This window comes from Oryza glaberrima, chromosome 5 (genome assembly GCF_000147395.1).
Source record: "Oryza glaberrima chromosome 5, OglaRS2, whole genome shotgun sequence".
In the NCBI taxonomy this organism is placed as follows: domain Eukaryota; kingdom Viridiplantae; phylum Streptophyta; class Magnoliopsida; order Poales; family Poaceae; genus Oryza; species Oryza glaberrima.
In genome coordinates this window covers 25,759,107-25,774,902 of record NC_068330.1, presented here as the reverse complement: position 1 = coordinate 25,774,902, position 15,796 = coordinate 25,759,107, and the positions used below count along the sequence as shown (strand labels likewise).

The window sequence follows — 15,796 nt, the reverse complement described above, 5'->3', positions numbered from 1 at the left end:
GGGCTAGGGCTGTTGGATTTGGGGGTATTTTGGTCCATATAAAAATACAGTAGACAAAAAACGATTCATACCGGGTATCAAGTGTATAGCATGTCATGGATACAATTTTTGTTGTGTTGGAATGGCATGGTTCCAATTATATAAATAGTAATGGTATTTTTCAAAACTAGCAAATTTATAATGGCATGGATCCAATTAACCCTATATATAATTTGTTGTTTTTGTGTATTTAGACCGGGAATACGTTTACTGAAAGAGAGAGATACATGAAAACATATGCACATTGTATTGTTGTCTGAAAAAAATTGTCACTGCTACACTATCCGTTATAAGACAATTAGAAATATTTTACTCTTTTTTAATATATTTGCTCCAGCTATATACATTATATTTTCTTGATTATATCTCCTATTCCATGATTTTTAAAACATACGTCTTCTATGATGATATGATTAATTTGTATGGGATTCATAGTGAATATTCATGTGGAAAGAATCATTCCTGAGCGGGCCTAACTGTGGTGGAAATGATTATACGACTTTCATGATGTGCGCTAGCCATCATGAGCACGCCCATGTTCTATTTTCATTGAGCTACTATTCATTTTCCATTCAGTGTACATGTGCATAGAAATGTCGTTAAAATTCAGACAATTTCCTCCAAAAACCATGTAGAAACTCATCAATCATGATTTGTTTTCTTAAAAGAAAAACTCAGCGTTGCTGAAAACGGTTTAACTTAGGAGTATTATACTTATACCTATAAAAACACAAAGAATAATACATACCTGAAAAAAATGAAACATTACTTGGGCAGCGTTCCTTTGGAGGACATTGAGGGAGAAAACATCTCGTTTTCCGCACGCACGCTTTCCAAACTACTAAAGGGTGTGTTTTTTTAAAAAAAATTCTATAGAAAAGTTGCTTTAAAAAAATCATATTAATCTATTTTTAAAATTTAAAATAATTAATACTCAATTAATCATGAGCTAATTGCTCACCTCGTTTTGCGTATCTCCTCAATCTTCCCAATCCACTTCTTATCAAACACACCCTTGAGCAAGTTTTGTGGGAGAGTTTGATATGCTTTTTTTTTTAAAAAAAAAGAAAGATCAGAGACTGATAATCGATCCCACAGTCCACTGACGTGTGGCCCCCACCCCGAAAGCGCCGGCCCACAGCTCAGCCCCGGGCCCAGCACGGCGCGCCTCGTCGAACTCCCCACCGTGCTCTGCTGCCGCCCTGGGACTCCTCCTCTCACCTACTACTACCTGACCTATATGTACCCACCCCACTTACAGTTGGCCCCACTCAACCTGTCCCCACCACGTCAGTGACTCACTACCCGTCGCGCGAGGCCCAGGTGGTCTCGCCTCCCGAACCACGTACGCACACATCCAAAAAAAGGCAAAAGAAAAAAATAAATAAAAAACGAAGAGAAAAAAACACATCTCCCACCGCACCGCGACGTAGCCGCAGCCGCCTGCTTCTCTTCTCTCCTCTCCTCTCACGCACACAGCACAGCACACTCATCTCCTCTTCCTCCCGATTGCTACCACCTCCTCTCCAGCTCACACCCACCCCCCACGCAAATCTAGAACCTTCTGGATCCGCCGCTTCCTCGATCCGATCGCCTCCCCCGCCGCCCGCCCGATCGGATCCCCAAGGTGAGCTCCCTCCCTCCTCCCCATTGCTTCCAGATCGCTCCATGTTTGGCTCCGATTTGAACCCATGCGCGTGCTCGATTGAATCTGAGCTCTGCGCCTGATGCTGTTTAGGGTTTCCGGTTTGCCGCCCCCGCGATTTAGATGGTTTACGATGGCGCCGTGAAGGACCAGGAGAGCTCGGCTAACCCGGCGTCGGCATCGGCTGCTCTGTCGGAGGCATCGGCGGCGGCGTCGGAGGTAACAGCGGCTGCCGCGGCGGGGGCGGGGGCTGGGGCGGCGGAGGAGGGGGCGGCTGTGAGTGGGCGACCGCCGAGGCCTCCCCACGACAAGCGGCTCGGTGTGCGGCATCCCTTGAAGCACCGCAGGTTCCGCGCCGGGGGGAAGGTGATGGTGGAGCCCGGGGATCCGCCGTCCGCCCAGGAGGTGGCGGATGAGGAGGCCAGCGAGGTGGAGCAGGAGGCGGCGCCGGTGGAGAGGGAACCACCACAGGAGGAGGGTGGTGATGTAGAGGTGTCGTCTGCACCGGCAGAGATGGAGGTGGTGGAGGGGGATGCAATGGAGGTGTCACCTGAGCCAGCAGTGGCTGTGGGGGAGTCGGAGTTGGAAGGCCGACCAGGCGAGGAGGAGGAGGTGTCCTCGCCTGTGGTTCCTCAAGGGGAGAGGAAGCAGGAGACTGCTGCTGCTGCTCCTGTGCCAGCAGTGGAGGAGAAGAAACACAAGGATCAAGAGAATAAGCACAAAGAGAGGGAAAGGGAGAAGGAGAGAGAGAGGGTGGATGAAGTGGGCTACATGAGTGGTGGATGGAAGAGGTAATGCTTGCTTCTCTTTTCCCTATTGGAGCTTGCAGATAATCGGTTCTGTAGGCAGGAATTCTCGTTTATGCATTTAATTTAAATACACCATACAGCTTCTGTTCTGATATCGTTCATATCAAGTGGCGTAATAGACGTACGTTGAGAGCATGCTTCTGTTCTGGTATCGTTCATATCAAGTGGCGTAATAGACGTACGTTGATCATGCTTCTGTTCTGGTGTCGTTCATATCAAGTGGCGTAATAGACGTACATTGATCATAAAATAGACATTGCATGCCCAACATAACTTTGCGACAGTAAGCGGATGTGGCTTTTTAGTAGATTTGCAATGCTCCATTATAACCAGAAATGTTATAGTGATTGACCTATTTAGAATTGTGCATTTCAGTGAACCAGAACCTCAAGCTCTATGATCTCTTAGACTAGCATGTGTGTTCTAAACAAAGTGTCTTGTCTGAAATTGCATGTGAGAGTAGCATGTGTTATGATTGTGCTGAAGAAGCATTTTGATGTATTTATGTAGTTCCAATATTTGGCAGCATCTTTCTGGATTTTTTATGAATTACTATTCATGGAATATTGTAATGTCATCAGGAACAAAAGAAAGAACATGGTTTTAATGCGTACAAAAGTAAATATGATAGCACATTAAAAAAAAATTGCTTACGTGGCAGTAATGTAAACATTCTACCATGCTACTTTAGCTAAAATGTTCATACTGAGTTCTGGCAAGCTATAATAACAGGCGCAATAACATATGATACCGGAACAAATTTCTTCACAGAAGGGTGCTTTCAATGCTAAAATGTTTGTTGTTATCATAACTTAGATCTTCATGTGATATCTGGTCATAATATCAACACATCAGATCATTAAGTAGGCCACTTCATTATTACATTCATTAATCAAACTAAGCTAACTTCTCCTAGAATTTTTTTTATGTGTGCCTCTCTTTGTTATGCTCCATCACATTTGCCAAATAATGAATATTGCACTTCGTATCTATTTTTGTATTCATTAGTATCTTTGGTGATAGAAAATTAGACATCAATCCATTCTGCTTTGCTAATGGGTAACTTTGAGTTTGGTGCTTGAAATGTAGTCTGGTGGTTTAATGGCTGGTCCATTATTGGAGATGAAGCAACTCAGGAATAGAATATTTTCACTTTCTTGTTTGATACAGATAGATTATATAGTTTAGATGGAGTGAAATAAACTTTAAATGGTTTTATGGTAGTAGCGTTATCTAGCCAGGTTTTGCAGGCAGAAAATCCTTTCTTGGTACTTGCTGATTGACGTGATAAAAATTGAATGGGATTTCTCACGCTCAAGTAACTGTTCGGACCCTCAGCCCCCATATTATTGAAATCCAACTGATTCAAATACCTGTAACTAATTTCTATTGACATATGGCTTCTTTTTCTTCATGCCAGTAGATTGTTATTTGTAGAAGAATAACTGAATAGGCACTGTCCTTTTATCAGAATGTAAAGTTAATTTTACCATTATATTACATGAATATCATAAGCATTTTCATCTATTTCTTTCTTAACATTAGGCCTTGTTATTTGACTGATTTGCAGTGAGGATGGATTTCTGAGTTGTGGATATTCGAGTTTTAGAGGAAAAAGAGCAAGCATGGAAGACTTCTATGATATAAAATCATCTAAAATTGATGATAAACAAATAAGCCTCTTTGGAATATTTGATGGTTGGAAAATTTTCCTTCAGACCTCTTGTTGTCTATCAGTTGTTCTATTTTAAATGTTTCTTTTCTGTTGCAGGTCATGGTGGTTCACGTGCTGCTGAGTATTTGAAGGAGCACTTGTTTGAGAACCTCATGAAACATCCAGAGTTCATGACAAATACAAAATTAGCAATAAGTATGATATTGTTCCTAGCTGTACCACTAGCTTCTTCAAGATCCTGTTGATATTTCTTGTGATGGAGTAAACTGATCTATGGTAATCCACAGGCGAAACATATAAAAAAACTGATTCAGAGTTTTTGGATTCTGAAAGCCACACTCATAGAGATGATGGATCAACCGCATCGACGGCGGTTTTGGTTGGAAATCATATCTATGTGGCAAATGTTGGCGACTCACGTGCTGTAATATCAAAGGCTGGCAAAGGTGCTTCTGTTTACAAAAGATGATGTTCATTTATTTAATACTGGATGCAGTTGTTGCATTCTTTGTGGCGGTGTACCTGCTGAATTGTTGTTAAACATTTCGTTTCCCTCCTATTTATAGCTATTGCACTCTCTGAGGATCACAAGCCAAATAGAAGCGATGAGAGGAAGCGAATTGAGAGTGCTGGTGGGGTTGTTATGTGGGCTGGTAAGTCCTGCTTCCATCAACACCTAGAGTACCACACAATACTACAATATCTGTGTTCTAATCTGAGTTGCCATAGATCGTGCCTGTTTATTTTGGAGAAGTCACTGACATACATAGGTGGAGGAGACTTGCAAATTGCGACTATCATCTTGCTGATGATGGTAAATGGACTTTTGCAGGAACTTGGAGGGTAGGTGGTGTACTTGCAATGTCTCGGGCATTTGGCAACCGCTTGTTGAAGCAATTTGTTGTTGCAGATCCTGAGATTCAGGTAACATGAGCAGCACATATATATAAATATGGCAACACATTGATCCTCTGTGGCTTATACTTTACTATGAAGTGTGAACTCTTCAACTATTTTATCAGGAACAAGAAATAGATGATGAATTGGAGTTTCTGATTTTAGCTAGTGATGGGCTGTGGGATGTGGTTCCGAATGAGGTTAGTTTGCTAATCTATAGCTTCCCTAGAGGTGCAGAAATTCATTTGTTTGCATTATATACATGAAATATACTTTATTGGGCTTCAAAGATTGGATTTGTGGCATGTGCAACATGTGGCGGCAGTGAACAGCATTAGGGTGATGCTCTGATATACTGTGATTTTGCTGTCCAACTACTGTGCGCTACTGCTGTCCCATAAAATTATGGTCATAACAATATAAACAATGATGCATTTGACTAGGTTTATACTTAATTAAGACATTAAGGTCCTAATTCAGGAGCACAACCTACTCCTTCACATCTGAGTTGCTTGGTGCATAAATTTGTTGTAACACCACTATCATGTTCGTGTCACTATGAAGCTTGCATTCATGGAACTTGCAGCATCTTTACTCTGTTATGGAGGTGCAGTGTAACACATGATTGTATCAATATACTTTTACAGGGCTTGGTATTTATTTTTCATAACACCCTTACTGATTGTACTCTCTTGGTCATAAATAGTTGATGTTTAGGACAAGATTCCGTCAAACTTCTAAAGTTCCGACGGAAGTGAATAACATTATTCTCGTATTGATTTCTTGCTCATGTGGCTTCTATTTTGTCTTGAACATACACATCACATATTGCATTTATGGAATGCGGTTTTGACACATGACACTGATAATAACCATTTACACTTATATAGGGCACTCTTACTGACTATAGCGTTATTTCTCTGATTGGTGTCTTGCTCACATGGCTGCAATTTTTCTTGAATATACACACATCATGTCATAATGGATAATCTAATTATGCTCCCCTCTTGTTCATAGTGCATTTTAAAACATAGTTAATTCGCCTCATCGTGTTTCTCCTATGTTGATGCAGGATGCTGTTTCACTCGTGAAGATTGAGGAGGAACCTGAGGCAGCAGCTCGGAAGCTGACAGAGACTGCATTTTCCCGAGGGAGTGGTGACAATATCACATGCATCGTCGTGAAATTTCAACATGACAAGATGGACGGTGATTCCTCACCAACAAGCGATAAAAGCTGATTCCATTTGTTGTTTGTTATACATGTTGTCGGTCGTTTAACTTCAGCTGGATTTTCCCGGCTTCATATGGTCCCTACAATGGCGTAGCTGGTACTAAAGACTCGCTTCATGTTCGCCTGTCTATATATCCCTAATTTTGGTGCCTCTGGTGGTTTACAAGTTGGTATTGCTATCTATACTTCTCTTTAGTCTGCAATTTTGTAGATGTTATAGAATGAAATCTTTCCTGGGCCGAATACATCCAAGCCAATATGTGTGAAGTCCATGGATGAGCTTGTTGATCAAGACTGAGCCCAGGCCAGTGGAGTTGCATTACATGAGCTCCCAATGCTGGGCTACCATCTTTCTGGCACTGGAGGTTTAAATGGGCTCATAGTCTGATCCGTGGCAATGGCATGGCTCAAACTTGAAATACATTTATGTCATGTGCGCAGAAGCACAGACAGGATTGCCAAGGCTGGCAAGATCTGGAGCAGAAGCAGCACTATGGAACGTGAACTACACATGGTTGCTCTATTCCCATGGGCCATGGATCGACCATCCAGAGAGGAAGATGATTGATGGTCCTGCTCCTGCTCCTGCTCCTGGTCCTATAGTTCTACAGAGATGCTGCTTTAGCCTTGGGGGCAAGTTTACAAGCTTGAGCAACGACATTTCCATTTAATTGTTTGTGTGGTACATCCGGCAGAGTAATAGTTTGAGTGAGAATGGATTCGATTGCGTTGGTAGCTACGGCGTGTCCGTACCGTAAACACCGTAAGGCTGTGTGTACTGTGGATTTGGTTCCAGTAGTGCCGTTGGGAGATGGAGCCCATTGGACCACCTCTACCTGTTCCATCCCTACTGTTTGTACAGTAGAACTACAGACCAGACAAGGCATTCGAGTACTCCTTTAAGTTGCCAGTTGTACACTATTTAAGTACTCCTATGCTCTAACCAGAAATACTGCCTATTGAATGCTGTATTGTGCTCCAACAAATGCACACCGAGAAGGCTATCACTTGATACTACACAGGCACCAACCTGGATTCAGCTTGGTGCTACGTTGTTCTGAAAAGAAAAAAAAGCTTGGTGGTAACTGGTAAGCAGCCAGGTATTCTTGTCCAGAATTCCATGCAAAATGAGAACACTAATAACTAGCCTATGTTAAAAGAAGACACTTATGGCTTGTTCACTTTGCTACCATTTTCAATCTAGTTTTTGGCATTGCCAAATTTTAGAAAGGTTGCCAAATTTTAGCAAGATTTCATATGTACTCACTAAAATTTGACAACAAACTAAATATAGTCATTTATTTTTGGGTAACTTTGCTAGAAAAAGGTAATGTTAAAAATGGTAGCAAAATGAACAAGCCGTTAGATGAGAATGTGACTCCACCTACTTAGTCCTGAGGCCACGTGGAATGTGAGAACAACCACAATTCTTACCGAAATTGAGCTGCCTCATTTGAGACTCCTATGGCATGCCTTGATGGAGCAATCGAAAAGTTGCACACGTGAAGATTTGCTACTCCATTAGTAAATCAGGATATGCTACTTTTGAAGAATTGAACATGTTGCAAAAAAAGAAAAAAAATATAAATCCTCAAATAATAAATACTCGAGGAAAATATTGACCCCAAGTAACTTGTCCTCTTGCACTGCATATTTGCATGCCACCCCAGAAAGGACGAGAGAGGCAGTGAGCCACAGTGCAAGAAACCAAACCATAATACTAGCTCGATCCATGACAACTACACATAATTGCGGACCACATTAACTCCACTCCACGCGTACATCCAGCCACAACACGAGGGACACCACCTTTTCAGTGTGACCGTGTCCACTTCACTTCACTTCGCCGTGCTCGCCATCATCGCCGCTGTTGCTGCTGCTGCTGCTTCTTGCCAAGAAGCGATCGATGGTGGCGTCGCTGCGCCTCTCCCTCGCCGCGGCGGCGGCGGCGGCGCTGGCGGTGGCGGTGGCGCTGCTGTTGCCACCGCTGGCCGCGGCGCAGGGGGAGACGACGTGCCCGGCGGACGTGCCGCGGCGCGGCGCGTGGATGTCCGTGGCGAGCTTCGGCGGCGTCGGCGACGGGCGGGCGCTCAACACGGCGGCGTTCGCGCGCGCCGTGGCGCGCATCGAGCGGCGGCGCGCGCGGGGCGGCGCGCTGCTGTACGTGCCGGCCGGGGTGTGGCTGACGGGGCCCTTCAACCTCACCTCCCACATGACGCTCTTCCTCGCCCGCGGCGCCGTCATCCGCGCCACACAGGTACAGGCACAGCACAGACGACAGCTCAGCTGCTAGGCCATCGCCATGGCCATGTCCTTCTTTTACCTCCAAGACCTCTCATCTTCATCTTGTCGAGCATTTGTACTGGATCAGGACACGTCGAGCTGGCCGTTGATAGACCCGTTGCCATCGTACGGGAGAGGACGCGAGCTGCCAGGAGGAAGATACATGAGCTTGATCCATGGCGATGGCCTCCAGGATGTGTTCATTACAGGTTCTAATTCTCTCTACATGATGACACCTCACTTCTTGTCAGTTGTCACCTTGTCCTCAAGTTACTGTTTCACTGCAATACGTGTACTACACATGGCCCAGTTAACTTGCAGTCGGCAAAATAAATCAGACCTGCAATTTTAAAAAGTTCACATTTTCTTTGTTTGTTTAGACTTCTGAAGCAAGATGATGAGAATGCCATCGAACTTTTGTGTCGTTGGGATGTTCAAGATTCCATCTTTCTGTGACCTGTGCAGGTGAGAATGGAACAATTGATGGGCAAGGCAGCGTGTGGTGGGATATGTGGAGGAAGCGAACACTGCCCTTCACAAGACCACATCTATTGGAGCTAATATCCTCCACTGATGTGATCATCTCCAATGTCGTCTTCCAGGATTCGCCATTTTGGAACATCCATCCGGTGTATTGCAGGTGAACACAAACAGATCACTTTGTTATACTTCAGAGCCTACACTCCAGGCATTGTTGTGAACTCCATTGCTCACATATGACTTTTGGACACTCCGTTCAATTAGCATATTGTGCTTCTGCAGCAATGTAGATCCACTTTGATGGATGTAGAGGCTGGGTTTTAATCCATTATCTAAAAAATTAGCATATTGTGCTTCTACAGCAATGTAGTAATTACGAACGTAACCGTGTTGGCTCCACATGACTCCCCAAATACCGATGGAATTGATCCAGGTACAAGAGTTGTTTCACTTTGTAAATCTGTGCGCAAAATTCCCTATGCCTATTCTGAATCAAGATCTTGGACTCAAACACTGCAGATTCAAGCAGCAATGTCTGCATTGAGGATTCCTACATTTCGACAGGAGATGACTTGATCTCCATCAAGAGTGGCTGGGATGAGTATGGCATAGCCTTTGGGCGACCCAGCTCCGGCATCACGATCAGACGTATAACAGGATCAGGACCATTTGCAGGCTTTGCAGTGGGAAGTGAAACCTCCGGTGGTGTGGAGAATGTCCATGTAGAGCACCTGAATTTCTTCGGCATGGGTGTCGGAATCCATGTCAAGACCAACTCCGGAAGGGGAGGATTCATCCGAAACATCACGGTCTCAGAAGTGACCCTCAATGGAGCTCGATACGGTTTGCGAATCGCCGGAGATGTTGGAGGGCACCCTGATGCATCATATGATCCGAGCAAGCTTCCTGTCGTCGACGGCGTGACGATAAAAAATGTCTGGGGTCAGAACATCCGGCAAGCCGGGCTGGTAAGGGGGATCAGGGACTCGGTTTTCAGTCGGATTTGCCTCTCAAATGTTAAGCTCTATGGTGGTGATTCTGTTGGTCCATGGAAATGCCGAGCTGTCAGCGGTGGCGCTCTTGATGTGCAGCCATCGCCGTGCGCAGAGCTGACAAGTACATCTGAGATGAGCTTTTGTACAAATTAGATCAGATACAAAAGTGAATGATAGTCATAGAATCCATCCTGAAATAAAATTCGTCAAGTTCCTTTTTTTTGGCAAAAGGTTGAGTTGTTGTGCCGATTGATTAAAAATGTAACTGAAACAATGAATTGTACTTATCCAATATAATAATTCAGTACCATATGTGGCATAAAAGATCAATTCCTGCGTTCATATGTATATGTAAAACTACATCAAATCTACTTCCCCAATAGGGAAATGCATACAAATTACAATTGTATGTATGGATTAAAAAAAAAAAGCAAGAGACGATGCATATGAAATTCAATTCATTTTTTTAGTTCTGTATACAAATCGTAATCATACCGACATTTACAGAAATAGAAGTTAAGTATCTGGCTCTGCAGGAGATCCCCTGGTTAATTGATGTTTTAAAAAACATTATAGAATGGGGAATGCGGCGGCGGCGAGGTCGCAGGCGCAACAGGGGTAACCTGCATCACGATTCCTGGAGAGGCCGAACCAGAGCTTGTGTTCGGCGAGGCCGGTGAAGGAATTCTCTGTGACTTGCCCCCCAGGCGCGCCGCGCGAGACATCGATCGGACGCGACGCGTCCTCAGCTCGTCCGAGAACAAGATACTGTCAGCGCCGCCGACGGCGACGGCGACGGTGTGGGATCCTCGTCCTCCACGCGGGAATTGGTGACAGACAGCTCCAATCCTCGTACGAAAATCTGGCGTCCTGCAATTCGTCCCTGTCCACAAGATCGGGCACGACCGCCTGGGATTGGCAACTAGAGACACTAGTCCTTCTTGTTTGCTGCTCAAGTGCCGACGACGTAGAGGTGGTGGCCACTGGACTATGGAGAGGTGGTGGAACCCTACTTAGCTAGTACTAGTAGCTCAATGCCCAGACAGCCTGAATTGCCCAATATAATTCACTATTCACAGATCCATCCAACCTATACTGAAAGTAAAAGAACTGAGAGGTCATTTTACCTTCCTCTCCTCCTTCTCCATCTTCTCCTTCTCACCCTCTTCTCGAACTGGCACACTCACTCTTCCGCGTCATATAACCTGGATGAAGAAAGCCGATAGGAGCCAGTAATGGTGGGTGAATTGATCAGCTAGTTCAGTGTTCACCAGTAATCATTGCAAGAACATTTCCCATCCACAAAATGGTGAAACCTAACAGCATCACGAAGAATAATTTGTCGATCACATAGAGAAGAGATATGCTTTGCCACCTCATGGCAGTCGTTGCACATCCTGGTGTTCTTCATCACCCTGACAGGCGCTCTACTTGCATCTGAGCGGATCAGCCCATAAGTGATAGCAAGCTTCTCAGTATGGCCAAGGAGAAGCTTCTCTTTCTCTTCTTCCTGAACATTATACGCTATGCAGCTGGTGTCTGGCACATATCCTGCCTTTTTTATTTGAAACACCAGACGAATAAGCTCTTCATATATCTCTGCAGTTTCAGGATGCGGCTTCCCATCGACCTCAAAGACATGGATACCTTGCTCAATCTGTATCCAACTCCACCCAGGTCTACTATCCACTCCTCTTGCTTTCATTGCATATTTCAGGCTCTCAGCTTCATCATACATCCGTTCATACTCATACAAATTCATCATCAACAAATAGTTGGCTGAATTGTAAGGCTCCAGTCTGAACAAATTCCTCGCAGCCACCTCTGCAAGAGCAAGATTCCCATGTATTGAGCATCCTGTGAGAAGTGCCCCCCAGTGGCTTGCTCCTGGATCAATCGGTGACCTCTCAATGAAATCCATTGCCTCATCAAGATAACCACACCTTGCCAAGAGGTCAACCATGCAGGCATAATTCTCTGTCGTTGGCTTTACACCATACTTAGTCTCCATACTGTCGAAGTACTCCCACCCTTCTGTAACCAAGCCCATCGATCTACAGGCAGTTAGAAGTGAAGTGAAGGTTATGGAGTCCGGCTTCAATCCTGAGTTCCACATATCATGGAACAGTCCTATTGCTTCGCGACCTTGCCCATGGACTGCCAGACCAGTTAGCATTGCATTGCAGAGCACCAAATTCTTCTGCTGAATGCTTTCAAATATCACTTTTGCACTAACCAAGCTTCCACCCTTCGAGTACATGTCAATTAACGCTGTGCTCACAACCATGTCACAGTCATATGCTCTTCGCAGCGCGAAGCAATGCAGCTCCTTGCCCTTCTTTTGCAGAGCTAATCCAGCGCAAGCCCGGAGCAACACTGACATGGTAACCAAGCTGGGCTGGACACCATCCTTCTGCATCTCATGACAAAAGTAGAATGAATCTTCATACTCCCCATTGTGGCAGCTACCCGAGATCAATGACGTCCATGAGACCACATTGGGCGTCACACCAGCTGCCTTGATCTGCCGGAGCAGCAGCACCGCCTGCGAGCTCTGGCCGTTCATGGAGTAACCAGTGATCAGACCATTCCAAGTGGTTATATCCGGATCAAGCCTGTTCTTCTTCATCAATTCCACGAGCTCCAGCGCTATGTCGAACCGCCCGGCGTTGGCGTACCCTGCGACCAGCGAGTTCCAGGTGGTCAGGTTCCTGTGCTCCAGCGCGTCGAACACCTTCTGGGCGCAATCGAGGCGGCCGCACTTGGCGTACATGTCGACGAGAGCCGTCCCCGTGTAGACGTCCGGCTCGAGCTGGTTCCTCAGGAAGAAGCAGTGGATTTCCATGCCATGGCGAAGCAGCCCCGTGTTGGCCACTGATTTGAGGAGGCTCGACACGGTGGTGGCGTCCGGTCGCAGCCCTTGCTTCAGCATGCTGGCGACAACGCCGAGCGCTTCCCGGTCGCGGCCGTGCCGGGAGCAGCCGGACAGCACGGTGTTCCACGTCGCGACGTTGGGCTCCGGCCCCGACCTGGACATGCGCGCCGCGAGCTCCAGGGCGTCGTCCACGAGTCCGAGCCGCGCGCAGCACGCGACGACCGCGTTCCACGGCACGACGCTGCCCGCCCCCATCGCGTCGAGCACCCTAGTGGCCGCCGCAACGTCGGCGTTCTCGGCGTACATGCCGGCGAGGAATCCGGGCACGAGCGGGTGCGCGTCCAGGGCGAGCTTGAGGGCGTACGCGTGGACGGCCCTCCCCTCGCGGAGCGCCCCCGCGCGGCCGCACGCGTGGAGCACCCGCGCGCAGGTGTACCCGTCGGCGGGCACCCCGCGCGCCTGCATCTCCCTGAAGACGGCGATCGCCTCGTCCCACTCCTCCGCCTCGGCCAGCATGGCGACGTGCTTGTTCCACAGCACGGCGTCCTTGGCGCCGTCCTCCGCCGCCTCGTGGAGCAGGCGCGCGCAGGAGGGACCCCGGCCGAGGCGCGCGAGGAGGTCGACGAGCGCGCACGTCACCCGGGGGTCCCGCGAGAGGCCGGTCCTGACCGCCAGCGAGTGCAGCTGCGGGGCCAGGCGGCGCGCGACGCGGTGGTCGGTGTCATCCCCGTGGAGGTCGGCGCAGTCCCGGAGCAGGGAGACGAGGACGCCGGCGGAGTAGGGCGGCACGCCGGTGCGCAGCGCCGCCGCATTGAGGAGCGGCGGCGCGTGGCGGGGGCGGGCGGAGGGTGGCGCGGGAGGTGGGAAGGAGAGGGAGACGAGCTGCGCCTGCGCCTTCGCCATGGAAAGGAAGGAAGGATAAGGTCAACTTTTTTTTTTTAAGAGAGAGAAATAAGGTCAACATATGTGGAAAGATGGGCCTATTTAGATTTCATGGGCCTGTCCAGATGGGCCTGGTCCGTCTAATAAGGGAGGCCCGAACTGCAATATCTACTCGAAAAGAAAAGAAAAGAAGAGAGAAAAAGGAATATAAAACCATCACCAGAAGGGGAGAGCGGCGGCGGAAGGGAGAGAACAGAGGTGTGTGCCGGTAGAGAAGGGGGAAAGGGGGGAAACTGATTTAATAGTTCGGGTGGACGTACGTCCACCCGTTTATACATGTCATCTACTTCCTCACATTAATCGAAGAAAAAGAAAAAGCAGAGTCCATATAGAAAATACAATTTAGAAATAGATGAAATTCGAAATTAAAAAAATAAGGAATATTAAAACAGGAGACCAGAGTCCATATAGAAATACAATTTAAAAATAGTTGAAATTCGGAATTAAAAAATAAAGAATATTAGAAGAGGAGACCAGAGTTCATATAGAAATACAATTAGGAAATAACTGAAATTTGGAATTAAAAATAAGGAATATTAGAGTAGAGTACAAAGTCCATATAGAAATACAATTAGGAAATAACTGAAATTCGGAATTAAAAATAAGGAATATTAGAAGTATAGTATAGAGTCCATATAAAATACAATTAAGAAAAAAAATAGAAATTCGGAATTAAAAAATAAGGAATATTAGAAGTAGAGTATAGAGTCCATATAGGAATTTAAAACTAACTAAAATTCAGAATAAACATAATAAAATTAAAAGTAGAGTTTTGAGTCCGTATAAAAATACAATTTACAAATAACTAAAATTCAAAATTAAGAAAAACATGGAAAGAAGAGTTTAAAGTCAATATAGGAATACAATTTAGAAGTAACTGAAATTCGAAATTAAAGATTAAAGAATATTGAAAGATGAGTTTAGAGTCCATATAGAAATACAATTAGAAATAATAAAAATTCAGAAATAAAAATAAATAATATTGGAAGAAGAGCTTATAGTCTATATAGAAATACAATTTACAGAAAATTCGAAATTAAAAAAAGGAAATATTAAAAGACGAGTCTAGAGTCCATATAGTAATATATATAATTTATAAATAACTAAAATTTGATATTAAAAATAATTAATAACTAACACGTATATAAAATACAATAGAATATTGCACATTTGTAGTTTCGTAAAGTTATTGCAAAATTTAAAATTATGATGTCATTTTAATATATTTGAATAATATAATGAGAAAACATATATGCTATTATATGAGAGAAAATATAATGATGCTAGCCGCGCAATTTATGCGGGCCACCATGCTAGTTCATATTAATGTTGATGAATCTAGACATATATATCTATCTAGATTCATTAACATCAATATGAATGTGGGAAATGCTAGAATGACTTATATTGTGAAACGGATGAAGTAGATAATTATGAAAAAAATTAAAAAATATATGAACAAGATAGATTAATATGTAATATAGCAATCCACAAACATGAAGTTAAAATTCAACATCTACAAATCATAACAAAAGTAACAAACAAAACTCAAATTACTATATGCATATTTACAATTAAATTTGTTATTTTTGTTACAACTTATAGAAGTTGAATTTGAACTTACATGTTTATTGAATGATATAATACATATTGATCTATCTTATCATTTTTTTTGAAAATTTTTCGTAACCATCTAGTTGACATGCAATAAACGAGTGGACGTCCACTCGAACTATTAGAATTCATCTCCGGAAAGGGGAGCCGCTGCAAGGAAGACATATAGAATACGCCTCCATATGTGGAAAGCCTAATGTGCCAATGCTCGTGACATGGACATCTCGCGAATGCTTTTTAACAGTGTAACGATAAATGGCTGGTTAGGGTTTCAAGGTGGGATGGAAGGGGGGAGGTGGACGTTGTGAA

The 15,796-nt window shown here is 44.9% G+C and overlaps 3 protein-coding genes across 3 annotated transcripts; 2 read left to right on the top strand and 1 right to left on the bottom strand.

The window, feature by feature from the left end:
• The first annotated feature begins 1,470 nt into the window (after positions 1-1,470).
• On the top strand, positions 1,471-6,501 carry LOC127772703 (probable protein phosphatase 2C 52). Its single transcript, XM_052298655.1, has 9 exons — positions 1,471-1,666; positions 1,778-2,475; positions 4,064-4,191; positions 4,265-4,363; positions 4,456-4,614; positions 4,735-4,821; positions 5,001-5,092; positions 5,191-5,265; positions 6,138-6,501. The coding sequence occupies exons 2-9, from the start codon at positions 1,808-1,810 to the stop codon at positions 6,303-6,305; spliced, it is 1,476 nt and encodes a 491-aa protein (XP_052154615.1). The 5' UTR covers positions 1,471-1,666; positions 1,778-1,807; the 3' UTR covers positions 6,306-6,501.
• Positions 6,502-8,009: 1,508 nt separating this feature from the next.
• On the top strand, positions 8,010-10,230 carry LOC127772704 (probable polygalacturonase). Its single transcript, XM_052298656.1, has 5 exons — positions 8,010-8,555; positions 8,670-8,790; positions 9,047-9,221; positions 9,424-9,494; positions 9,581-10,230. The coding sequence occupies exons 1-5, from the start codon at positions 8,205-8,207 to the stop codon at positions 10,207-10,209; spliced, it is 1,347 nt and encodes a 448-aa protein (XP_052154616.1). The 5' UTR covers positions 8,010-8,204; the 3' UTR covers positions 10,210-10,230.
• A 301-nt stretch (positions 10,231-10,531) lies between these two features.
• Positions 10,532-13,856, bottom strand: LOC127772702 (pentatricopeptide repeat-containing protein At4g01030, mitochondrial). The gene is made up of 2 exons (XM_052298654.1): positions 11,184-13,856; positions 10,532-11,103 (listed from the first exon to the last, which is right to left on the bottom strand). Exon 1 carries the CDS (start codon positions 13,832-13,834, stop codon positions 11,324-11,326), a length of 2,511 nt encoding a protein of 836 aa, XP_052154614.1. The 5' UTR covers positions 13,835-13,856; the 3' UTR covers positions 10,532-11,103; positions 11,184-11,323.
• Positions 13,857-15,796: the final 1,940 nt, after the last annotated feature.